Source organism: Lagenorhynchus albirostris, chromosome X, assembly GCF_949774975.1.
Source record: "Lagenorhynchus albirostris chromosome X, mLagAlb1.1, whole genome shotgun sequence".
NCBI lineage: Eukaryota > Metazoa > Chordata > Mammalia > Artiodactyla > Delphinidae > Lagenorhynchus > Lagenorhynchus albirostris.
The window spans coordinates 44,501,117-44,527,915 of NC_083116.1; the positions used below are offsets into that span (position 1 = coordinate 44,501,117).

Below are 26,799 nucleotides of genomic sequence, written 5' to 3' on the forward strand. Positions count from 1 at the left end.
AGAGGGTTAAGAGTTGGGAGCATATTTGGGGCTTGCAAGCGGAAAAGGTGAGAAGACGAACATGAAGAACATGAAAAAGTCAATAACTGAATTTTTATGTAAGGTTGTTGGGAGTAGTAGAGGCCTAGCAGAGGCAGAAACCATTCCCTCAAACATTGTCAGCAGCCTTTGCTGCATTCTAACTCTGGCTACCATTCTATTCTTGCAGGTCGGCGGTGGGAGTCTTCCTATGTGGTCCTCAGACTTTGGCAAAGAGCCTGTGCAAATGCTGTCATCAGTACTCCAGCCTGGATCCTAGGAAGGTTCAATTCTACTTCAACAATGAAAATTTCTGAATTATAAGAATAAGGATGGCAATCTGCATTTAGCCTCTGTATCTTCAACAATTTACTTGGTCTGGTCAGGTTTGGGCAACCACTTAAGGACAATAACATGTTTCTTTCAAGCCTTGACTCCCTGGTATTCTTTTTTGATTGGACTCAACTTCGTCATCACTGAGCTTCATGGACCTAAGAACTTCAGAAGTCACAATAATTGCAAAGCCCATGGATCCTTTCTCGGGAAAACAACTGTAAATCCTTCTGGAATGCCATGATTGAAACAAGGCTTGATGGGAGACGTGGTTGACAGTTACACAATTTAACTCCAGGTGATTTTGTTGATTCCAAGTGTTACTGTCTCCTGGACTCTGGGTCACATTCTCCTCTCCCTCCCACCCACAAAGAAGATTTCTAAGTAGGGTGATTTTTTTAAATAAAAATTTATTAAAGAATTAATGACAAAACATAATAATAAGCATAAATAGTAAAACAACAAACATAGAATTACCAAGAACTCAATACCTATATAACACTATATACATTCTTACTGTTAAACATGGTCTTATCCAGTGTGAACAGCAATTTATGCTTTACTTATTTTTGCTTGTCAAAAAATGAAGGATTTTCTTCTTTGCTTAATGAATAAATCTTTTGTTACTTTACCTAGGCTCTCCATTTGGGAAAGAAAATCTTGGAAGTATGCTAATCATAATTGAAATTGTATTATAATTGAAAGTCAGTTATGTTGTCATTAGCTTGCATTGTTCTGTTGGAAATAATTGTGAAAACTTGAACTCCATCTTAGGATGATTATTTAGTCAACAAGGATTCTTTATTGCCATTTTTATCAAGGGGTTTTATTAATGTCTAGTCTTAAAAAAAGATAATTTAAAATTTTGACAACACATTTTTTGGCTCATATATACCCATTCATTAAGGAATCATTCACCTAATGACATCAGCAAAATGCCTTTTCTTTCTCCTATTGAAATGCTTTTTATTTATTCCATTCACCTGGCTCTGGGATGTCAGTAGTCACAGTGAAACAGCAGAACGAAAGAAGATCGGGGCCCTTAAAAGAGGAAAAATAATCCACATTTCTTTGTGCCCAAAGACAATTCAAATCACTGGATTTACAAGAATGTTTTTACTGAATCAACATTATAGCACCTATTTCTCTACCATTAAGTGAGCAAAAATGAATAAATGATTGTTTCTAATTATCCAGAAACCTACATGACTTGAAAGATTAGTAAAACCAATCTTTTCAGTCACTAGTTTGAACAAAATAAAGGTAGGTCATGAACTCATGGTAGCTAATTGTGTTTCATTTATTAACTGGACATCAGGAAAAAATACTAATGGATGTTTCCATGGGAATAGATTGGGATACCCCTGCTGTTACCAATTTCCCGGATTTCAGCTAATTTAAATTTAATAAGGCTTTAGGAACATGCACAATGGAACCTTGATGATATGGTTCCTACTAGACAACTGTTGACCAAATTATAATTTGATCTTCAGTGAGTTTGATTTGGAATCTTAGTGTTCTTGAAACTTATAATGAGTTCCTAAGGAGAAAGGCTGTACTCTTGGTCTTAATGTCTAAATATATTGACACTTCAAGATATGACTGCTGCTAAAATCAACATATCAAGGCCTAGAATGTTCATGGAAGTAGGCAGAAAAGGTAATGATAATAAATCCTACACATAATCAACATCTAAGCCTGAACTGGGGATGAGCAAGATACCTAGAAAGCTCCTCAGCTGTTTTGAGCAAGTTTTTCTTCCTAGGTTGTAATATCAAGTATCTTATTCAGCAAATTTTTGTTGCAGTAAATGTTTACATATCAGAGTAGAAAATCCCTCAATTTTAATGTCTCTCATAAAGTTGATTATCTTTGCATTCTTTTGCTTCACAGGTAAGCAATATGCTATTACATTCTCTAAGCCTATGGCAGGCTTTTAATTCACTTGACCATAATCCTAACCCAGAGGCTAGGACTCTGTGAACATAAATAGGCTCAGGAGTAGTTCCAGTGGAACTTTACTAATTATTAAGGCACCTCTTAACCTCTTGAGGTTGGCCTGATGGAGAGAAATCATGTTTCTCCTTAATGCCACTATGAGAGAGAATACTAGGCTGGAAGAGCAATAGGTTAGAGCCAGTGGCACTGATTATGTTCACACCTGTTTGAAAGGAAGCAGGCAGGGGCAGGCCTAAAGGGCAATCTCACAGCTTATGCTCTACATTTGGTCCTCTTAAAATAAATGAGAAAAATGTAAAAGTTTTAGAGTTTCTATGTTTTAGTTTCCCAGAATAAATTTGGTCACTGGGTAGGGCTGTAGGTTAGTAATTATTTAGAAGGCAGGATGAAATGTATTTTGTTTGTTTGATTTCTGTTCAGTGTTTATTTCACCTTGAACATGTGAAAAATTAGTGGCTTTCTTAACTTTTAAGGTTGACTACCCAGACTTAAGAGTTTTAAAACAGACAAGAAAATGTCAACAGTCTCTTGTGTTGTTGACACACTCAAACCAGTGATCATACATCATCTTTGTCTTAACTCTGAACTATGCATGTGAATAGACTTGGTACTGACCAAAAAATACATTTTGATATTTGGATTTTTCTAAACTAAATACACTGCTCTCCTAGGTAGGCTCTTTGCATTGTTGGCCTTCTGACCATTTTACAGCTCTAAGCACATGCTATTGTCTCCCAGTAGACTCAGAAGTTCTAGCAAGCTCTCAAAGGGCAAATATTATTCCTGTTGGAAGCAAACTAAGCAGAACTAAGTTCCAGAAAACACTGTTTCTGAGAAATTCTCAAATATCATCAAGAAGAATAAATGGTTAACTTAAAAGGAAAAACAGAGCTATGGCAACATAATATTAAAGTACAATACTGCAGTAAGGGTAGAAAACACATGTAAGGTTTCACCCTTGGTGTTCAGCCTTTTAAAAGCAAAAAGGTCATGTATATCAATTTGCAGTATACTAAAATTGTGTTCAAAGTTTATTTCAAGTCACAGAAAACATACAAACTAAGTCAACAGAATGAACTGATTTTGTTCTGAGAGAAGGTGATGGGAGTCCTCCACCTGGCACCAATTTGAGTCATTCAAGGGTTAGGATGCAGAATTCTTCTTTTTGCAACATTTCAACAAAGTTATGGAATTAATTTCCAGATTTGTTGCCAGGTAGTTTTGAAAACCTGTAAGGAAAAGTTGGGAGAAAGCCATCAGAAGTGGAGACAAAGTTCTCTTCCCCAAACACCAGGAAAAAAAAAGTAAAGGTGGGGGAGGGAGGCTACACATATGAGCAAATCACCAGGGAAAGATCCCTAAGGTATCTGCCTCTTGCTTCCCCAAAGTAATCATCCCTTACAGCGGAGTTTCTCAACCTCAACACTACTGACGTTTAGGGCCAGAGAACTCCTTGTTATTGGGGGATGTCCTGTGCATTACAGGATGTTTAGCAGTATCTCCGGTCTCCACCCACTGAAAGCCAGTAGCACACCATACCCCCTAAAGCTGTGATAACCAAAAATGTCTCCAGACACTTCCAAATGTCGTGTAGGGGGCAAAACTGCCTCTGGTTGAGAACCACTGACCTGATGGTAGTGGTACATAAGCCTGTCAGTGACAGCAGAGCTGGATCACAATGAGCAAGGTATAGGATGGAGGGAGAGCCAACATCTCGGCTACAGTATGCACAAATACCAGCAAATACACATTAAAACCTTCCCTGCATAGAACTACATACACAGAACTACGTGTGCGTACACACACACACACATTAATGCAGGTTTAGTAAAAATGGTAAAAGGTGAATAAGGTCTGTAGTCTAGTTAACGGTAAGGTACCAAAGTCAATTTCTTCCTTTTGCACTATAAACCAAAAAGGTATGTGTACAACAGCTTCCCAAGATGTTATCATTGCAGGAAGCTAGGGGAAGGGTACACGAGGCTCTTTGTAGTACTTTCCCAACTTCTTGTGAATTTTTAATTATTTCAAAATAAAAGTTAAAACAAAAAACCTTGCCCTGTGGTTTATGTGCAAGGCTTTAAAATGAGATATCTTACAAGCAAGAATACACAATGAAAGTACTTTCAGAAACATTTTTACCTCTACTATCCCAAAACATAATTTCCTCACATTGTAGGGAATGCCTTCTCTGGCATAAATAAATTAGAAAAAGTAAAAGAGAGGAATAATTTTTTAAATATATCTATTCCTCTGAATATAACAGGTCTATACTTTTATAGATCTATAATAGTCTATACTTTTACTGAAGAAAATAGAATGCCTTGGGTATCTGGACTAAAAGTGCTGGTCATACTGAAAGTCTACTCCATCCATCTACGACAGCTTCCCATTAAAGTTCAGTCATTTAAAGTCTAGATATAGATATAATGCACATTTCCAGTTTGGATGTTTTAACAACATTACAAATATGGATTAAAATACAATATATTTAGTAAAGACTGCTAGTTAGTGTAAATGAGTTCACTGTCATATGATAATACATGGATGGGAATTATAATAAAGATGGAATAAAAAGCAGAAATTCAAAATGTGATATTCCAACTGATATTGGGACAATGTACATTTTAAACTGTTCTTAGCAGAATTGTTTATGAAATACAAGATGTTGGGGAAAATTTTTTTAAAAAGAAACGCCAATACATGTAATCAAGTTAGGTCACATGACTATGTTCCTTTTTACCTGACTGATGAGCAAGAAAAATAAGGGCAGCAGTGTACAGCAACCTCTAAAATGTACAGGGACTGATGGCGATGGTGGACATTCACTACCTTAAATTATGTGCTGTAATAGTTTAACCTCAAAGTATTCAATGTAAAATAAATACTGGAAACTGAATGCTTATACGTTTTATTGAAATGGTTTGTATTTTCTTCATTTTGATGGGGAAATATTTTATTTTATTTACGTTATTTTATTTTGGAATAAAATAACAACTGATTCTGGAGGAATATATGATCAAACCATATCAAATTATATTATATCTAGGGAATGAGATTGAGAGGGCAGAGATTTTACCCTGAACTTTCTACATTTCTGTATTTGATTAATTTGGTTAAATTGATCATATGTCACTTTTGTCATTAGGAAAGAAAGGTTAAATTAGATTACAATCCATTCAATAACTGAACAAATGCCTACAGCCTTCCCCTGTCATGATAGGGACTGAGCTACTGAAGGGTGAAGGGTTTAGCCAAGAGGAGTGCAGGTCTTGGAGGGTCTTGTTGGTTAAGCTTGAAAGTATATATCCCAAATGCACGAGGAGCTTGTCTGACTCAGGCAGGGTAAGACTGCTCACCTTTTAAGGCGCTCCAGTAGATTTCTGTATTTGTTCCTTTAAGATCAGGATACTCTGCCTCTGCTCAGGAGGCAGCATGGCGATCTGGTCTGCAGTTAGTTGAAGAACCTGCATGATCAAAGCAGCCTGTGCAGAGGAAAAAAAGGTAGTGAGTTTTAATGATGGCAGCTAAAAAACCACCACCAGCTTCTGTCCAAAAAGGAAGAACAGAGAAAGGATAGTTCACACACAAAAAACAGCAGGCCAAAAAAAAAAAAAATCAAACCAAACCAGAGAAAAAACCAAAACCAGCTGGTGAGAAAAGGCACAATGAAAAACACAAGTACAATGCCTAAGATCAGAAGACTCAAAACAGACACCTTAATGAACCCCAAATTCTTACAGACTAAGGTGACACCTGTGAGCCCTGGGAAGTCTACAATTTTTTTTTTTAATTTTTATTTATTTATTTTTGGCTTCATTGGGTCTTTGTTGCTGTGCATGGGCTTTCTCTAGTTGCGATGAGCAGGGGCTACTCTTTGTTGCGGTGCACAGGCTTCTCACTGCAATGTCCTCTTTTGTTGTAGAGCACGGACTCTAGGCACGCGGGCTTCAGTAGTTGTGGCACGTGGGCTCAGTAGTTGTGGCTCATGGGCTCCAGAGCACAGGCTCAGTAGTTGTGGTGCACAGGCTTCACTGCTCCACGGCATGTGGGATCTTCCCAGACCAGGGCTCGAACCCGTGTCCCCTGCATTGGCAGGCGGATTCTTAACCACTGCGCCACCAGGGAAGTCCCAGTCTACAATTTTTAATCCTGCTTTAAAAGTTTCTCCTGGGACTTCCCTGGTGGTGCAGTGGTTAAGAATCCGCCTGCCAATGTAGGGACCATGGGTTCGAGCCCTGGTCCAGGAAGATCCCACATACTGCAGAGCAACTAAGCCCATGTGCCACAACTACTGAGCCTGTGCTCTAGAGCCCGCGAGCCACAACTACTGAGCCTGCGTGCTACAACTACTGAAGCCCACGCGCCTAGAGCCCGTGCTCCGCAACAAGAGAAGCCACTGCTATGAGAAGCCTGCGCACCACAACAAAGAGTAGCCCTTGCTCGTGCAACTAGAGAAAGCTCGCACATGGCAACGAAGTCCCAATGCAGCCAAAAATAAAATAAATTTAAAAAAAAAGTTTCTCCTTTTCACAAGTTTTAGCCTTTCTATCAGATATGAACTCCCAACAATGGTCAAATATAGAAACAGAAAGATATGCTCATGGGGAATCTGCTATTGTTTTTAGGGATAAGGCAAAAAAGGGAGGAAGAAAGGGATTTGGATTTCCAGGTCAATCAGGCCTGCACACAAAAAATCTACTGGCAGATGAGATGAAATGTAAGATAAGCTGCCATTCACATACATCCATTTAAGAATTTTAGGACCAAGCCCACAGATTCTCAGGTGACAAGATCATAAAGAGTTCTAAGAGTAAAAACATCACTTCCAAAGGGACTCTGAAGACCCAGGACCTCCACATGGTGACTGTGAAAAGAGGACTCCAAAAGACTCGTGCATATGGAGGCAGCTGGACAGCATTACTTACCTTCTCATGGTCCTGCGGAGTGACTTGGTTCTGGCCAGGACTAAAGCCACCAGGCTGGCCTCCACCCTGAATGCTCGCTCCTTGCATGCCCGCTCCCTGCATGACTGGGACCTATGTGCACAGAGAGAGACGAAGAGAGATTTTCGGTACTTCTCATTTAGGTAACCAGAAGCCAGTAATAACAGCAATGTGAAAAAATATCTGATTGTGGCTATGAGTTAAAAAAGCAAATTAATGACTGAATATCATTTCCTACTGTTAGCATCAGCAGAAGGCAGGGTTTAGCCAGAGATCAACTAGCAAGTTGACAAATTTCTTACAACAGCTCCAGCATCATCAACAAGTATCACACGGCACAAGTGGATACCATCAAATCAAGCAAAATTCAGCCACATAAGCACAGGGGAAACTGAGGGCATTCTAGAAACTAGCACTCAGTGGAAACAGAAACGAAAGCTGACAGATTCTAGAATAATGTATGCTGGTCCACTGGAGAAGCTACATTCACAGGGATACCACCTACCTCTAGTTCAATCAGACACAGGCCCTATCCCACAAGTAAGGCAGAGATGATCATAATGGCAGAGGCAGAAAGGAGATGGGAAGGCCTCCAGGGAAAGGACTACTATTAGCCCAACATTTGCTTTTTATAACTTTCCTCAGAGAATATGCAGCAGTTGCTTTCTGTTAAATACAGACCAAGAAACACGACTGACCTGAGTTAACAAAGTGCAGTTATATCATGCTTACTGGTACTTAAGATCTTCGATGGTTTCAATGTTTTGGAAGACAACCAGAACCCAAGGAAAAGGCCTCAGAGCACCTAGAATAACTGTTAAAAGGTCCCTATGCTGGATTTATGTTCACACTCAGGCATTTACCCAGAGCTTAGGTGGTACTCTTATTAAATACAAATTGTTAACAAACATGTTACCTGCTTCCCCAGCAGATGAGAAGCAGCAAAGCATGAAAGAAATGTGGATGAACCATTAGGAGCAGATATCATGACAGCAATGTGAAGAGCCAGGTGACAACCTGACAGTGAAGGATACCAGAAACCAAAACAGGAGATGCTATGCTTTCTATTATAGCCTATACAATAATGGGTACGTTTAATGATGACCTTGAGTAATCAAAAATGATCAAAATAATTTTTTGTATCCTGTTTAAGAAGAGAAGGAAGCATAGTATACTTCATAAATGATTTTTCATTAAAATAGTTTAAAAACTTGGTTGAATAATTCTATTATGTGGAACATTCATTTGGATGCATTAACTAATTTCCCAAAGACACCAGAGACATGAAGCATTAGTACAGCTTTGTACAGATTGCTAGAAATTATCACTTTCTGTTCTTTATAAATACTGAATCCGGAGACCAGTCTGAACCTTAATGAGCTGTTACAGACCTGAAAAATCTATGAGAGTAACCTTTTTGAAGCTTCAGTCAATACTAATTTGAGGTACTGTAATGTGATCTAACCATTTAATAATGGCCATTTAAAGTTTCCAGAAGAGCCTGTTCTAGGCTCTCAAGTAATAATACAGCTGACTACATATCCAGGTTTGCTAAGACAGTCCCAGTTTAAGCTTCTGCCCCACAGTAATTACTAACAGCACTCTCAAATGTGTCCCTGTTTGTGGACAGTAAGTTATTTAATCACCCTAGTAATAATAAGCCTTTTACCAACAAGTTTCCAACTAGGTGGACTGAAGTTAATTTTAAAATTTGATTTAAAATTATGAGTTAGGGACATATTGTTAGGTTAAAAAACAAGATGCAAAACAGTGAAAGGAGGAAAAAGTAAGAATACATATATATTCATATTTGCAAAAATAAGAATATATATTCTTATTTGCTAGAAAGATACATTATAATAAAAGTGATTATCTATAGGAGATGGGGGTCACAAGGGAGACAGGTACGAGGAGGAAGTGAGGTTCTTACTGTATATCTTTTGTACATGAGTGAATGTATTTTATATATTTATTTATAAGTAAACATAGTAAACAATTTTTTTAAAGTTTGAAGATAAAGTTTTTATTTTCTCTACCTCAGATCTAATTGGCTTTATAGAATCTACTAATGAAAATTATAATAAACATAATATTAGAGTAATAAGTTCGAGTACTAGCAGATAAAGGAGCAAGAAACTATTGATAAATGGTCTTCCAACCATTATTTTCGACATCTTTCTCCAAAGAATTATTGACAGAACTATATAAGGACATCATGTAGTTATTTGTTATTTATCTCCCCACTAGAATATAAGCTCCATGGGGGCAGGACTTCGTTTTGTTCACACTGCTGTATCCCCAGTACCTATAGCTCTGCCTGGTATATAGTAGGTGCTCAATAAATATTTGTTGAACGACTGACTGAAAGCATAAAACCCATTTTTATTATGAGGCTACTGACCATAGAGGGTATGATAAAAATCAAAGCCCACGAACACATTTTTTTAAGTGAAACTTGAAAAACAATAGAAAAGTTTTTTTCTATACATACCAGAAAACAACATATTCATATTTCATATTAGAGAGGAGGGATAGACACACATATACAACGTGCAGATAACAAGACAGAGTAGCATAGCGGAAAAAATAGTGGGTTCTATTCCTTGCTCTGCCACTTTTTAGTTGTGTGAATTTGGATAAGCCACCTGAATTCTTGGGTCTCAGTTTCCAAACCTATAAAATGAAAGAACTGGGTGACTGACATGTTCCATTCCAGCTCTGACAATACAGTTCTCTCTCTTGTGCATACACACACACACAAGAGGGAGTAAGGCACAGAAGCATATGGAAGAGAGAAGAGATAAAGAAGTACGTAGAGGAATGAGGAAGTCACACTGAGGAAAAATGAAGGTGGAAGGGCTAGAGTGAAACGAAGGTGTTAGCCGAAAAACAAAACAAAACAAAACAAACTCAGAGGGAAGATACACATGTACTACCTCTCCGCAACCAACTGGAGGGTAAAAAGGATGGAGATAAGAACACATAGACAATCATAGACCACCATTACACATAGCTGGAGAAAGCCAAATAAAGAGAAAGAAGAGATAAGAATTTAGTTGCACAGCTTTTAAGACAAGCATTAGTAAATTGCCTTTCAACTCCACTATTCACTTTAGGCTATGTGATGAAAGTAAACTAAAATAGATTTCTGCAAACCTAAGATCAGCTAAATGACCACTAATAGCTCTTCATATGCTCTAATGCAGTGGTTCTTAGGGTTATACATTAGAATTATTTGGGGGAGATTTTTCAAATTATCCATGCCTAGATTCTACTGATGTGCTCTCTATCCCCTAAAATCAGGGATTCTGCTCTGAATGGAATTTGAAATAGTGGGACAAGGTTACACTTTTGGACTATAATCCTGGTAGTCAGAAAACCACCACCCTAAGGAACAGAGAAACTAAAGGAAGGGAGATTCTAATCTTCCCCAAAAAGCTGAGAAAACAACCCAAATCAGAAAGCAGTAATAATCAGCCTCAATAATCAATTCCTGAATAGATCAAGATTTCACATAGAAGTGACAGTTACATATACCTGTCTGGATCCCTGGGGGCCAACTGTCCCCATGTTAATTGGACTGGGACCCTGGATTCCACTAGGTATAGGGCCTCTAGGGCCTGGGACTGGGCCCCTTGTATCCATGCTTCTGGCCTCCATTCCTCTGACTTCCATTGCACGGGCCTCCATTGCACGGGCCTCCATTGCACGAGCCTCCATTGCACGGGCCTCCATCGCACGGGCTTCCAATCCTCTAGCATCTAATCCTCTTGCCTCCATGGCTCGTGCCTCCATCCCTCGTGCATCTATGCCTCGGGGATCTCTTCCACCTATAAAAAGTTGCAAGAAAACCATTGGGTAGCTACCCACCTTTACTGCAATAATAACCAACAATCAAATAAACGTTCTGTATCCCAGATTGGAGCCTAAGACAGCACGATCATCATGAGCCCACAAATAGCAGTCAGCCTTGTGACGTGGTTTCCCCTCACCTCTGCCATCCAATGGTGGACCCCTCTGATCTAGCATGGGTCCTCTTGGCTCTGCCATTAGAGGTCTGGGCTCAGCTAACGGCCCTCCTCGCATCTCATGTGGGGGTGGGCCACGGCTGTCATGGCCAGGGACATGGTGCATGGGCGGACCCTGATGAGGTGGTCCCAGGTAACCTCTAGAGATGGAGAAAAAAATGTTATATTTTAAAACAGAACAAAACAATAAGAAAAAAGTGTCAACCAGAAGATCAGTAAAATTAGATAAAGAGCTGATGCAAACATCAGTCTACAAATACTAAGAGAATAACACAAAACAGGTCAAAGAAAAGCTATCGAGATGTAAATCCATGTATTCTAGAATTTCGTATTTGGTCAGGGCACTCAAATTAAGGAGGAATGAATGGATATCCATTATATATAATGAATACGCAGTAGGGTGCTTAAGAACATGGGCTACTGTATGGGTTCAAATCTAGGCTCTATCATTTATTAGCTGTGTGATCTTGGGCACATTTGCTTAACTTCTCTAAGCCTTAGTTTCTTCATCTGTAACATGGGACTGATATTAGTATCAATCGCACAGGGCTGTTGTGTGGATTTAGTGAGATGATCTCAGTAAAGTACTCAGAGCAGATTGAGAGGCATAATCCCCACTAATACCAATTATTATTATTATTATTACTATTATTAGTATTACTACTAACAATAAGCAATATAATTTTTTCCTGTTTAGATATGTGTGCTAGAATTTCCAATTTCTGAGGATGGAGTAGCAATGGTTAGTTCAAAATGACACACTCAACTACATAGTTCTGCCCAGGAAGTGCTTCATCTTGGACAGTGGCCATGAATATTTATTTATCTTTTGAAGTAAGCAAACAGGCACAACTGGTATGAAAAGACTTTGTTCTCAAAGCAAGCGGAAATTCTGATTCCTTCAATCTTTTCCTTCTGTGTCAGTGCTTACCTAGGCTCTACCTCTCCAGTTACAGAAAGTAAAGTGCCTCCGCGTGGGTCATTTGGAGCATCTCCCAACAGACCTCGAGGAGTTGGGACGTTGGCAGGCAAGGGCCCACGCTGCATAGCTGCTCTGGGGTCTTGCATCGGCACTGACAGGGAAACAAATGGGGAGGTACTGCTGTGAAGGACATGTAAGGCAAGAAGAAATGACTCTATATGCCACTGACAACACAGTTCAGACCCCTTAGAGTGGGTGAAACCTCACCACAACAGACTTCTCTTGCAGCTCAAGAACAGAAGCAGGGTATAGGCAGAATTTGTTCCATGTCAGAGGTATGGATGGAATTATGTAAAGAACAAACTGGGGAGCAACCTGCCAAGGCCTAGCACTGCAACCTGAAGAAACTGAGGCTCCTGGTTTTGCTTATAATCAATCTTAGTTCAAGGACCAGAGTCACAAAAGAGAGGTAGGGCCTTGGCATATGTGAACACTGCCATGGCTCTGCAAGAACCTGCTGTCTCCTTACAGACTGCTATTCCATCCAAGCCTCCTGACACCAGTAGGGAGGGAGTACAGCCTCAGACAGTTGCCCATATCATCCATGTTCTCTGCCCTGTGTGAAGAGGTCAATCTTAGGCTTGTGGCCCCAAAAGGAAAAAAATGAAAAAACAAAAAACCCAAAACACTACCCTTTTGGGTTCCGAATGTGAGGATGACTGCCAAGCAGCCCTTTACCTCTCAACGTCCCACCCTGAACATCACAAGCAAAAGGAAACCCGCAGATACAATGGGTACCTTGGACTCGCTCAATTGATGCAGGCCCGGTGGGTCCCACGGGCGAGTGCTGTAGGGTTCCTAGGTGAGCAGTAAGTTCAAAAGGAGAAAGAACAGACACTTAAAATAGCTTTCACACACACGCAGAGGCACACAGACAGTGGAGATTTACACATATAAGTTAAAGAGCCAAGAGTTCATTAGCTTGCCCTGGGCTACAAAATCTTCCTAAACTATATAAGCTTCTTTGGGATCTGAAACTGTTCTGCTTTGATGAGATTGCTTCCTAAGGTAAAACCTGTGGGCCACTGATTTTATTTGGGCAGGAATAACCAGCCACTTTCAATTTACACCTCTCCTACTGGGATTCCCCTTAAATCTTATGATACTATGAAAAAGAGAAACAAAATATAAAAAGGATGCTTCTGAAACTCCAGTTAGGCAAAGAAGGTAAACATATTTTCATAAGCAAAAAATGAAAGAAATTGCACTGAATCTGGAAGGCAAGATTTATTCTGGAAAAGCCCATTAACAGAAGTGGCACAGTATTATTTTTGTCATAATTTAAAGCACAAAAATTTCTGCTATCAAATGGGGAAATGCAGTGAATGAACTTTAGACAAAGAAAGAGAATATTACTCCTCAAGAAGTACTCTGCCACTGTAAGTTTTTGATAAACAAACATCATGACATCAGCAAATAAAGACTAATAAGATGACAAGGGTGCCAACACTAAACAAAGGTGGCAGAAGGCAAGAAGAAGTCTCTTCTTAAACATCTCAATGTCTCTTTTCAACATTACAAATGTGTAAAAGAAGCATGGATTGCAGGAAAAGAATGACAAACTGGGTACAAATGAAAGATTCTTGCTTCCTCTGCTGGGTACTAAAGGAAAAGTATAAAAGAAAAGTCTCATTTTGTCTCTTCATGAAGACATCCTTGATATACCTTCAAAACTCAAGTCATTTCCCTTTGTTAACTTTTGACCAGAAAGGTGAAGATAACTGTATCAAGGAAGATGTCTTGTGGAAGTGTGTATTAAACAAAGTTTGATTTACTGATGGCTGGGGGAGAGGTAGAGGTATGACTGAAACTTCTAGTTCCTTCTCACTACTGCAAAAATACTTTGGGGCACATACACGATCTACTGATAGCAGCTGAGGGGGGTGGGGCACAATAGCATAAAAGCATGGTCTGCTCAGACGAGGTGTCTGGACAAAGAGCTTGTTCCATTGTCAATTGCCTGACAAGATTATTAGCTCTGTCACTTTAGCAACCAATATCAGTATACAAACCATAAACAAGGAGTACAGTGCATAGGCCTGTATCTTAGTACTTTGCTTAAAAAAAAAAAGGGTTTTGGGGAATTCCCTAGCAGTCCAGTGGTTAGGACTCAGCACTTTCATTGCCATGGCACAGGTTCAATCCCTGGTTGGGGAACTAAGATCCTGCAAGCCACATGGTGTGGCCAAAAAAAAATCAATTAAAAAAATTTTTTTAATGGGTTTTACTTATAGACCATATGCTAATAAGAAGTAACTTAAGCTTCCCTACACTTGTCCAAAGCAGTTCTTTCTCATCACAAGGACACAATGAATAAGAACAGAAGACACTGGAAGGAAACAGAAGCAGTGTGATTGACAGAAAGAGGATAGATTTCAGAGTCAGGGACTTTGGAATCTTAGCTCTGCCACTTATTAGCTGGAAAAGAAGACGAATGCACCAAGCCCAGGCCACGTTACTCAGATACCAGTATTTACTTACCATGTCCCCTTGAGGAAGTAACTCAGAACTCTGAGCTTCCAGCTCTTCACCTGAAAACTGAGGTGCTGCCACCTAACTCACAAGGTTGTTTATGAAAATTAAAGTGCATGGCCTATAGGATGCGCTCAGTTTTGTTAGTTCCTTCTGTTTTCTCACTCTCTCTCTTCCTGATGTTGGTTTCAACCGAATCACCGCATTTTCTTTTCTTCAAACTCCAGTAACATAGAGAAATAACGTGGACATTTTGGAGCGGCTGCCACTGTGGTATCCAGTGTTACTGCCACAGTATAACATACACTTACCAAGCAGGCTTCACAGACCTTTGACCCCCTCCCAGTTTTCTCTGGGGTTTAAATTTAGTCTTCCACATACCCAGTCACATATTACATGGTCATAATTAAAATTCCTTACTCAGATCTCCATGTAAGTAGAGGCATTAAACTATCAGGGAAAGGCAACATAAATTAAATAGAAACAAAGGATCAATTTGCTTCATCATCAATTCTTGTAGAGCTGGGCTCTGAATCACTAGATAGAAGTCGAGACAGTGCTGCCCAACAGAATTTTCTGCAATGATGGAAGTGTTCTATATCTGCAATATCCAGTATGGTATTCACTAGCCACATGCGGCTACTGAGCACTCAGAATGTGGCTACTGTGAATGAGGAACTGAGTTTTACATTTTACCTAATTTCAATTTAATTAATTTAATATTTGAATAGCCACATGTGGTTAGTGGCTGCCATATCAGATAGTACAGATATAGAACATTTCCATGTCTAGTCCACATTAATCAGACATTAATATTTATTTACCTTGTCCCCGCTCCATGGACACTGGTCCACTTCCTGGCATTCCAACCTGGGCCTGCATTCCTCCTAGAAGATAAAGGGCAGGAAAGAAAAACAAATTGGGACAGTGGGGAAAAAATTTGGACAGTGGCTGAGTTAACAAATTTCCTCTTTCTGCCCCACAAGCAGAAACCTATACAGGAAGATCATAAGTACCACTAAATGCAGTTATACAGAAGATGGAGTTTGTTACTGTACTTTAGCCATTGGTGACAGAAAAGTGAGTTAAAGAAGAATTCGTAATCTCACTGGTTACCAAAACTTTGGCAGGGGGCTTCCCTGGTGGCACAGTGGTTGAGTCCGCCTGCCGATGCAGGGGACGCGAGTTCGTGCCCCGGTCCGGGAAGATCCCACATGCCGCGGAGTGGCTGGGCCCGTGAGCCATGGCCGCTGAGCCTGCGTGTCCAGAGCCTGTGCTCCGCAATGGGAGAGGCCACAACAGTGAGAGGCCCGCGTACCACACACAAAAAAAACTTTGGCAGGGAGTTCTGTAATACAGAACAATGGCACTTACCCATGTACCTCCTCCCACAGGAGGCACTACTGTTCCCAGTTTACTTTGTAAATGGGGGGGTACACTGTTGCAGTTGTGACAAAGATTTGTGGGGGCACGCCTGGCATTTTATGAGAAGCCAACAGGGATACTAGATGTCCTGCAACGTATGAGACAATTCTGCAAAATCAAGGATTACCCTGTCTTGCAAAACTTTCAAACGTCTTGCTAAACATTCACACAAATGAAAACCTTTTTATAGTCATCTAAACTTAAAACTTGTCTGTTTTATTTGTAAACAAAGCGCTTCTTTGTCCAGTTTTTACACACACACACACACACACACACACACACACACACACACACACACATTGAATTTTCCAAGAATGCAATTACTGAGTAAATTATGGGTATTGTATCTTGTTTTGTTAAGAACTTTACCAAGAGTTTTCATTTTCACCATTCAGAAAATCACATCATCAATGTCAACAGTCCTTGTGGTATCTGAATTGCCAAAACAACATACCTGGGTCTGTCTTTTACTTTTATAGTATTGGTGCAAGCATCTGACTGCTATTTATTGTTTTCTAGTGTAGCTGTGCTTGAATACTTGTGTATTTATAATATTCTTTTACTATAAATTAATTTCCTTTTACTTCTCCTTTATATTATAGTTAGGGTAATTATACTGATTTTTTGGAAGCCATGTTAAGTATGCTATGTCACCTGTGCATTTCATTTCAGGATAGTAAAGGGTCACTGCAAGATATGTTACAAAGAGGAGCCACTGGGTCTAATAGTGTTGAGAATGACAGGTCTGCTCTAACCAGCAGGGCTATGATTGCTATACAAAGACTAAACATGTACCATAAGTCCTTGTCTGGTCCTTCCCACGTAGCAATAATTCTGTTTTCCTCAAAGGAACAATATATGCTGCGAGTGGGGAGAAAAGACAAGCTGAACTGTTTGCAGTTCATTAATACTCACCTAAAATACCCAAGTACAATACATGTCACATTCTCTTATCCCATTTAACATGCCAGGCACCAAAGAGCCATGAATTAAGAACCTGAGTCTGTGCTAGCCCTACCAATGCTACTAAGTAATTGTCATTTTGAACAACTGATTTGATAAAATTAACATACCCTCAGGCTTCCTCATCTGTAAAGTGAACGAGTTTATTTAAACAGTGTTTTCTCAGAATGTGGTCCCAGACCAGCAGCGTCAGCATCACCAGAGACTTGTCAGAACTGCAAAGCTTAGAGCTCTACCTCAGACCTGCTGAAATGCAAACTCTGGGTGTGGAGACCAGCAATTTGTGTTTTCATAAGCCCTTCAGGTGATGCTAATGCACCCTAACATTTGAGGTCTAAATGATTTCAAAGCTCTCTTCTAGCTATAACATTCTATGATTTATTCAGACCACTCATCAAAACAATACAAAAATTTAGGATCTGAGGAAAGCAATGGCAGAAGGCAATATGGGTAATTTATCATACTACACTATCACATAATGGCACTTTTATCTATATGGACTAGCTTCCCAGAAGTAGAATTGGTGGGTCAAAGTGTATATGAATTTTTAATGTGAGACTACTTTCTTAAAAGGCTTAAAAAGTTCACATTTCCACCAGCAATGTATACTACCACTCTCCCCACCAATATTAAGTGTCATCTCTGAAACTTTTGCTAGTAGGACGGGTTTAAGTAAAGTGAAATCTCGTTATTTAATTCGAAATCCCCTGAATATAAATGAATGTTTATTGCCATTTGGATTTGCTCTTCTATGATGTGCTCTTCTATGAAGTACCTACTCATTTTCTTTGCCTACTTTTCTACTAGTTTGTTCCCTCTTCTCATCAACAGCCAAAGAGCTTCGTACAGGGTATCTCAAAAATTGTAGTGAAGTTTTAAGTTTCAATAACTTCAGAACTATAAATGCTACAAACGCATAAAAAATATCACTTGAAAATTCAATTATTTAAGTTTCTTTTACACTTACTTTCAACTTTTGTATTTATTAATTCCCTCTTCTTGGTACCTTGGGTTTTTTAAAAATTATTTTTCTAATACTTTAGAACTAGCAGAGTTCCTTTATTCTTTAATAAGGCACTTAAGGGTATTCATTTTCGTTTAAGTACTGCTTTCACTATTTCCTGCACTTTTTTGTATGAAGTGTACTACTTTTTGTTGTCTTTTAGATAATTTATAAATATCTTTTTATTTTCTCTTTTAATTCAAGGATTACCAAGAATATGTTCCTTAACTTTACAAGTAAAGGTTCTTTCCAGTCACCTTTAAATTATTTATTTCTAACTTTATTGGCTTATAATCAGAGAATGCAGCCTGTAAAATCTCTACATTTTAAAATTTGTTTTTATTTTATGGCTAAGTACATGGTCATTTTTTTAATGGGGGGAGTATATTTTCCAATCAAAAGATATAAGGCTCCCTCTCTATATTAAATCAAGCTTATTGATTCCATTATTTTATTTCTCAACATCCTTATTTTTTGTCTACAGATTTTTTTGTCAGTGTGGTCTACAAATGACAATGATACACACTGTATGTTAACAGTTCGTGATTGTTAACTACAGAAATGGAGAGTAGACACTTTTATAGCAACTTGACATTGCTGTGACATCCAAGTGCATGACATGTACTTGTCTCACTGAACAGGGTATAGACCAGTTTGGGTGTTTTTCAACTCATGTAATGAGCTGCATATGTCATGGGTTGCACACTTGTTATGTGTAGTAGGACCACATTACAACTTGTGATATTTTAAGGTAAGCTAGGTACCTATAGCACAAAAAATGTATAAAACACAGAATCTATTTCTTTCAATAAAAGATAATTTAAGTTTAATGGTAACTCTATAGGATAAGTGAAAATCCCTTCTCCCATTCCCTGTCAACTTAGCTCTTTAGACTGGTTTCTCTATAAACCAGAACAATTTAAGGCCAAATTATTGCCCATTAGTTGTGTTGTAGTCAATCTAACCCAGATTAGATAAATTAACAAGAAGTGAGTTTGTTGTGCAAAAAACTTTAAATACTGATACACATCGTATGTTCATACTGGTGTTTTATATGAGGAATCACCTATTTCACCCATAACTTTTTAAGTTATGATTGTTAAATGACGAAAAGCTACAAGCGCAATATTAATTCCTATATACACAATTTTAGTGAACATATTAGTTTTTAGAATTCTTTTTTCCTTTTGTTGTTTGGTCTAATTATATTTCATGAAATCCAATGTTATGTTTGTTACATATAACAAATGCAACCAGGCATTTTGCTTCTGTTTTTTTTCCTGCATGTACTTTTTAACCTAATCTGACAGTCTGGCTTTTAGTGGGAGAATTCAGTCCATTCACATTTAGCAGAATAATGACTATATGAGATTTTATTCCTTCTACCTTAACTCTATGTTTATTATTACTTACTTCACAATGTAATTTCCTTTTCTCTATATTTGCTGGCTTGGTGTAGTTTCCATTCATTCTATTTTTTCCCCTCATTAACTTGGAATTTTACTGTACTTTTCCAATTTACTGTTCTTTCCTCTGCTCTCATAATCAGACATATAGGATGTGTATATAAGAAATCAACTACTTCTTCCACCTAGGATATATACTGCCTAGCTATACATTAATTTAATATCAAGATCTCGTTGCCACATAATAATTTGGCTACACTATGCCATTTGCTATAACAAAACTCTAGCAAAATACCAAAATGGTGAAAATTCTAAATGAAAACGTACCTCCAGGAGCTAAGGAACCAGGCCCAGGTCCTGTTACAGTGGCTGGTATCTGCCCTGGTGCTGCAACTCCAGCCTGTAGAGAAGCTTGCATCAGAGGAGGTGCGCCATTGACATGCATTCCACTCTGACCAAGAGAAAAACCAGAGTATGTATATGCCCCTGTGAAGACTCAACACACAAAGTCTATGACCTTAAATAACTCTTCAAATTGACACCCCCAAATAGTCTACCAAATACCCTTTTCTGACAGCACGTCTCATGCAGCATTAGATTTATAACACACTTTGAACAGAAGCTGCAATACATGCAATGAGCCTGGTTACACAGAACACAATTACGACAGACCGTACTATAAAAGCAGAGGTTGACAAGTCTTATCTGTGTGGTGAGGCCATATATAGCACCTATTTGTTGACTTAGAGACAAGGGCCTGGCAGTAAAAGTTTAAAAAAAAAGTGCCTTGAATGCAAGAAGAAATGAGGACTTAAAAAAAAAAACAAAACAGAACTGCTGGTAGTCTACATTTTTAAGATGAAAAATTTTCTTTGACCAATCTTTTCTCATTGCTGTCCTCAGAAATAGTTCTACTTGGGAGGGGGATGTAAAATTTTTCTAATGCTACATTAAAGCTCCGGAGGAAAAGGGAATGTTATGTTTTCATTTGTGTATTCCCAAAAGAACTGAGCAGCCCCTTGGAATAGAAAAATAAAAACTAAGATATATATAAATATTTAAAAAATTACATATATTCTCAGAGAACACAAACAAAACTCTAGAATAGAAAAGAGGAAACTGTAGAGTGAGGTGGTTAAGAGAAAACAGGTTATGATGTCAGACAGAACCAGATTCAGATCCTGGATTTGCCACTTAGATTGTTATTTTTGGAGCAGTTAACCTCTCTGGACCTTAATTTATTTCCTTTCTATTTCTGAAAAAGTATTTATTGAATCAGAGCAGGGGATAGTAAACTATGACCCATGGGCCAAATCTGGCTCACTGCTTGGTTTCATAAATAGTTTCATTGGAATGCAATCATGCACATTTGTTTATGTACTGTCTGTGGTTCATTTCACACTCCAATGGCAGAGCTGAGTAGTTAAGACAAATTCCACGACCTGCAAAGCCAAAAAATATTTACTATTTGGCCATTTAGAAGATGTTTGCTGACCCTCACCATAACTTTTGTATGAGCCATCCAAATTGTTTACCTCTGCCCATCTAACAGGTGAAAAATGATAGCTTATTGTACTTCATTCACATTTATCTTATTTTGAGGCTGAATACTTTTCATACATTTAATATATATTTGTATTTCCATTCTTATGAACTGTTCATGTCCATTGCATAGTTTTCTACTGGGTTATTGGTAATTTTCTTGCTAATTTATAGGAGGTGTTTTTTAATATGAAAAATTTCAGACATATAAGTTGTATAGAGAATAAAATAACCACATAGCTTAGGAAACAAATCACATACGTAATTGAAATCTCCTGTATGGTCTTCCCCATTGCATCCTGTATCCCCTTCTTAGACAACCACTTAAGAATTCTTATAGATGTTTTGAAATTTTATGTAAACCATTACATACTAAACACATTCTTTGCAACTCACTCAACATGTTCTTGGGATATGTACAGACACATACATCCTGTATTTTGGAAATACTTCCACATTCACTTATTTTCACTTCTGTATGGCATTATGTTTTTGAGTTACCTGTGTTGATACCATGTATCCTAGTTCATCCTAACTGCTATATGAAACTACATTTTTGAAAGTCATTCACGGTGACACATGTAGTTTATTTAACTGTTGTAGAGTATTTCATTGGATAAATATACCACATTTTCTCCATTCTTCCATTGCTGTACATTTAGGATGTTTCCAATTTTTCACTATTAAAATGTGGCAATAAACATTCTTGAATATGACTAATGGCCCTTAGGTAATCAGCCTGCTGTCCATCACGTGTGTGGCAAATACTTTTTCCCAATTTGTCATTTGTCTTTGGTGTTTATTTCTTTTTCTCTGTTCAGAAGTTTTTCAGTTTTCAAATATACCAATTTTTCATGGCTTCAGGGTTTTGTGTCACACTTGGAAAATAAGCTTTACTTTTTTCATCAGTGAGAATGGAGATAAGAAGAGTGCCGACCTCATACAACCGCTCTAAGTATTAAATGAGACAATGTATATGGAATAACAAAGTGCCAACCACAGTGCCACACATGCACATATACACAAAATCAGCTTATAAAAAAAGGGCATAAAGGAAGGATCTCTGTTTTACAAACTTGGCACTAAATCTGTATTCATTCAGATGTCATGTACTCTGCAACCCTGTTAACTGCTTTTATGCCTGGAAACTGAAATTATCATCTCTGGCTGCTCACCATTCTTCTTCCAATATATCCTCCTAAAATGAAAATGACATTTTCAAGGCAGTTCAAAAATGTTAAGGGATAAAGTCCTACCAAAGACTGGGCCTGAGGGGCCTGAGGATTCTGCTGGTTCATCGACACATTGGATCCTGAGCCAGGTCCGGCGCTGTGGACTGTCTGAGGGTTGCCTGCAATCAGTGTTGGGATATTTGTCTGGCGATGCAGAATTTTCTAAAAAAATGAAAAGACAAATCTATGAGCTGTCTGTTTCTACCCCACTCAAGGTTTACCCTAGCATTTCCATAAAAGAACCAGAAGCACTCACCAAGGCAATTTCTGGATCCACAATTCTCATCACTACCTGGGCTTGTAGCAAAGCATAAGCCAGTTGAGGGTTCTGAAGCAACATGTTCCGTGCTTCCTGAGGACTATTCTGGACACAGAGCTGTGAAGATAAACAGATTCATCATCAGGTTCAAAACTTATTACTCAGAAATTGACAGTGATTTAGAGCTATTCCCATCTGAGAAATGTAATATTCAAGAGGCTTTTAAAGCTATTATCAGTTTTTACATAGCACACAAAATCTTGGTCATGGCAGGCAAGAGAAGGAAGAGGCATTTCAAATACCATAATACCACCATTTAGGAAAAAAGCCACATTTTAACATCTACATTTGATATCTATGGGCCACAAAAACCCTGCCAGATTGTGTAGGTGTGTTTGTGTACAAAAAATGGAAAGCTCTTTGTATGAAATATACAACACACTGTGCACATATGGAATACTGAAGGTGCAAGAAATGTTGGTCAACAGGCACACTTTCTATTTGAGCTCAGGAAATCATTTCCATTAACTCAATGTTAATTTCCATTAACATCAATGACTTCTTGAAGAGTTGATATGCTATGATTTTCCATAACCTAATGCCTCCTCTTACCTTCATTTGTTTCATCAGCTCAAACATCTGCTCTGGTGGAAGACTGGCAACTGCTTTGCTAATGGACTCAGGGGCATCCTCAGGACTGATGGTCTCTCCATAAGGTGACTCAATGACAGGGGCACCAGTGCCAAGGCCTGATTGGGAAGAAAGTACAAAAACATTAAGGAGGCAAATTAAAGAGCTAAATCATTTCAAGTATCTACTTTCCAGGGTTGCTGTAAGGACCTGTTGATAACTTTAAATTTTCTGGAGCTTAGAAATAAGTGACTTGCAGGACTTCCCTGGTGGCGCAGTGGTTAAGAATCCGCCTGCCAATGCAGGAGACACGGGTTCAATCCCTGGTCAGGGAAGATCCCACATGCCACAGAGCAGCTAAGCCCGTGTGCCACAACTACTGAGCCCACGTGCCACAACTACTGAAGCCCATGTGCCCCTGAAGTCTGTGCTCCACAACAAGCCACCACAATGAGAAGCCTGTGCACTGGAACGAAGAGTAGCTCCCGCTCAATGCAACTGGAGAAAGCCCATGCGCAGCAACGAAGACCCAACGTGACTAAAAATAAATAAATAAATAAATATTTTTTTTAAAAAAAAGAAAAGAGGGCTTCCCTGGTGGTGCAGTGGTTGGGAGTCCGCCTGCCGATGCAGGGGATGCGGGTTCGTGCCCCAGTCAGGGAAGATCCCACATGCCGCGGAGCGGCTGGGCCCGTGAGCCATGGCCACTGGGAGAGGCCACAGCAGTGAGAGGCCCGCGTGCCGCAAAAAAAAAAAAAAAAAAAAGAAAAGAAATAAGTGACTTGCAAGTCTTTTATTTCTGTGTAGGAAAGTGACAAAGTGTATTTTCTACTCTCAAAGGAAAGCTGAGACCAGGATTGTATAGATGAACAATGTTAACATAAATTAGGGACTAGGGATATCCATTTCCTTTCACAAGTCATTTCAGGAGCAAAAGTTTCAAATAGAAAAAAAATCTAATTTCAAAATGGAATTTCTGGATCTATTACCTCATGAAAAAAGCCATGAGAATGCCTCGGTATCCCCATCAGTTACACATCTGGCAACATAACAGGAGTGGCAAACACTAATGACAGACATAGTTAACATAACTAATGGCGTGGTAAACCTGTAATTCATCTTCAACTGGAAATCAACTCCTTGGCAATGGAAGGACTTAAGTCAACTTTACCTTATTTCTCAAAGATACACACTTCCCTAATACAGGTACCTCAGGTGGGTCAGGTAAAGAAGCTGTGTGGCTGACAACCATTTCAGCAGATGCTAAAACATATCATTAAGTGGAAAATCTTCATTGTTACATCTTTACTAACTCATGTTGCACACAGCTTGGGTTTATACTCACTCTTCAGCTCTTCTTTGTTCTTTTCGCTGGCAGCATTGTCCACTCGAAGTGCTCTCCCACTGAATTCGCGCCCATTTAGGTTTCGCATGGCACTAAGTGCTGTCTCCTGGTCTTGGTATTCACAGAAGCCATAACCTTTTGGCTTTCCTGTCTCCCTATCATATACCAACCTGGAGAGCAGAACCAAGTGTCAGGCACAAGTGTTACATACACACAGGGTTCCCACTAACATTGCCATGTTCTAATTTGATCTACCATAAGACAACCTTATCGCTCTGTCTCACTGAAATACTTTTTACACATCTTTTTAAGTGAAAAAAAATGTATCTTTTAGTAAAAATGAATGTGAATTGTATGATATGTGAATTACATCTCCATAAAGCTGTTACAAACAAACAAGAAGAATGCATGTGAAAACTCACCAGTAAAAGGCTTGCCATTATTACTAAGGGCCAAATTTGTGGTGATTTTAAAGAAACTTCCACCAAGTGGTAAAAGGGGATCTCACCTGAAACTAACAACAGGTCCAACCTCAGAAAAGATGTCCTTTAATTGCTCTTCAGTAGCCTCATATGGAATGTTCCCCACTAAGGAAGAAAATAGATAACATATCAAAACTCTGAGTTTGTAACCTAGATCTTTAGTGAGAAAGTATCTACATATATCACTGAAAATGTAACAACTTAGCACAGGGAGATCAGCTAGGTGGTTTGTGACCACCTAGAGGGGTGGGATAGGGAGGATGGGAGGGAGGGAGACGTAAGTGGGAAGAGATATGGGAACATATGTACATGTATAACTGATTCACTTTGTTATAAAGCAGAAACTAACACGCCATTGTAAAGCAATTATACTCCAATAAAGATGTTAAAAAAAAAAAGAAAATGTAACAACTGGTTCAAATACAGTGTTCCTCCAATCCTGGTTCCACCGTATTCCCTTAGACAAGATTTCAATCCTGTCTGCTGACTTTATTTACAAGAGAAATAAACCAGTTAGACTAAACACAAAAGGTGTAGGCACTCCTAAGTATCAGTTCTCAGACTTAACTGGTATGTGTTAGATTTTCCTTAACTATGGTGAAAATAAATACTTCGGCATTAGTATTTACCTGAAGGTGTTTAAGTCTTATCAATAACTACTAAAAATGTCAATATTATAATTTTTAAAGCCGGCTCATATGTCCGTATTTCTACATATACACGCACTCAAAGGGGAATGACCATGAATGTACTGGAGGATGTTTAAAAATTGTTGTAAATCAACTATAGTTCCGTAAAAAAATATATATATATATTCTGCACTGTTTTGTCATGTTCCTTCCAAAAGATGCTTTAAAATCACCACACATACTTTAAAATAAACAACTTATTTTGGCTGAAAAGATTACTCAGAATAGACTCCACCCTCTTTAAAATTTCTTCGATGAGGTCTTAGTCTTTCATTCATTCATTTATTTATTTACAATCCACCTTAAGACGCCGGGTAGTCGCTACCACTAACGACGAACTAAAATGTAACGGGGAAAAAGCAGAGGATGAAAGCCCTTATGAGAGGGCGGGAAGTGGACACAAGGATCTATACCCTCAGCACACAACCTGTATTCTGGGACTGGGGGTGAGAAGTAGTACGGGACAGTTGCCATGAGCCCTCGCTTCTGGATAATAATTGAAGCTCATGAAAAGAGAAACGCATATAAGCTGAACGCTGGTGTAACTTCCTCAGCCACATCGTGAAAAGGCTGCGAAACCTCGGGGGAAGGGGAGCATCACTTTGCCCACGAGTCCACCAGGCTGGCCGCCTGGGATAGGCAGGTCGAACTGCAAGCCCCGCGGCGATGTGTGAGGTGCAGGGGGGCATTCCTCGCCGATCCCTGTCTTTTTCTGTCCCTCCCCGACGCTTGGCTCCACCGAATTCCTCTCACCAAACACCGAACGTAGAGAACGATCCACCGCAGGGTCTCTCACAGTCAAACCCGCCATCGCTCTCTTCCAACGGCTTCCGGTGCGCCAGAGCACACTTCCGTACGGCGCGTGAGCCCAGCGCCGAACACGCTTCCGTACGGCGCGTGAGCCGGAAACTCCTGGGCCCGAGGGACGCAGGGTCCCTCCCCCGGCGTTATTCCGTCAGCAGCCGGCAAGCGTTACATCCACGAGAGTGCTACTCCCCCAGCTTCCCCGGCCCTGGGCTCCCGCCTGAGAATAACTTGGTTCTGAGCTGGAGCTCGGCTGATTTGAAGGCTTTTAGTATGTAGAA

The 26,799-nt window shown here is 39.2% G+C and overlaps 2 protein-coding genes across 4 annotated transcripts in view; one reads left to right on the forward strand and one right to left on the reverse strand.

Annotated features, from left to right (window-relative positions):
- NOX1 (NADPH oxidase 1) overlaps positions 1–1,613 on the forward strand; it is a 34,461-nt gene extending 32,848 nt beyond the window's left edge. The window contains 1 exon segment of the mRNA XM_060137535.1: positions 209–1,613. Within this exon segment, the coding sequence (XP_059993518.1) occupies positions 209–335 (127 nt within the window). The 3' untranslated portion in view covers positions 336–1,613.
- Positions 834–26,582, reverse strand: CSTF2 (cleavage stimulation factor subunit 2). 3 transcript variants are annotated; one of them, XM_060137532.1, is made up of 16 exons: positions 26,468–26,582; positions 25,052–25,130; positions 24,544–24,713; positions 23,181–23,317; positions 22,566–22,685; positions 22,334–22,471; positions 19,863–19,986; positions 16,959–17,024; positions 15,563–15,625; positions 13,005–13,064; positions 12,216–12,357; positions 11,249–11,424; positions 10,794–11,086; positions 7,239–7,349; positions 5,670–5,795; positions 834–3,539 (listed from the first exon to the last, which is right to left on the reverse strand). In XM_060137532.1, the coding sequence occupies exons 1-15, from the start codon at positions 26,523–26,525 to the stop codon at positions 5,673–5,675; spliced, it is 1,860 nt and encodes a 619-aa protein (XP_059993515.1). In that variant the 5' UTR covers positions 26,526–26,582; the 3' UTR covers positions 834–3,539; positions 5,670–5,672. The 3 variants fall into 3 exon arrangements, with proteins under 3 accessions (XP_059993515.1, XP_059993516.1, XP_059993517.1); XM_060137533.1 differs by lacking the exon at positions 13,005–13,064; XM_060137534.1 differs by lacking the exons at positions 13,005–13,064; positions 16,959–17,024.
- Between the last annotated feature and the right edge of the window lie 217 nt (positions 26,583–26,799).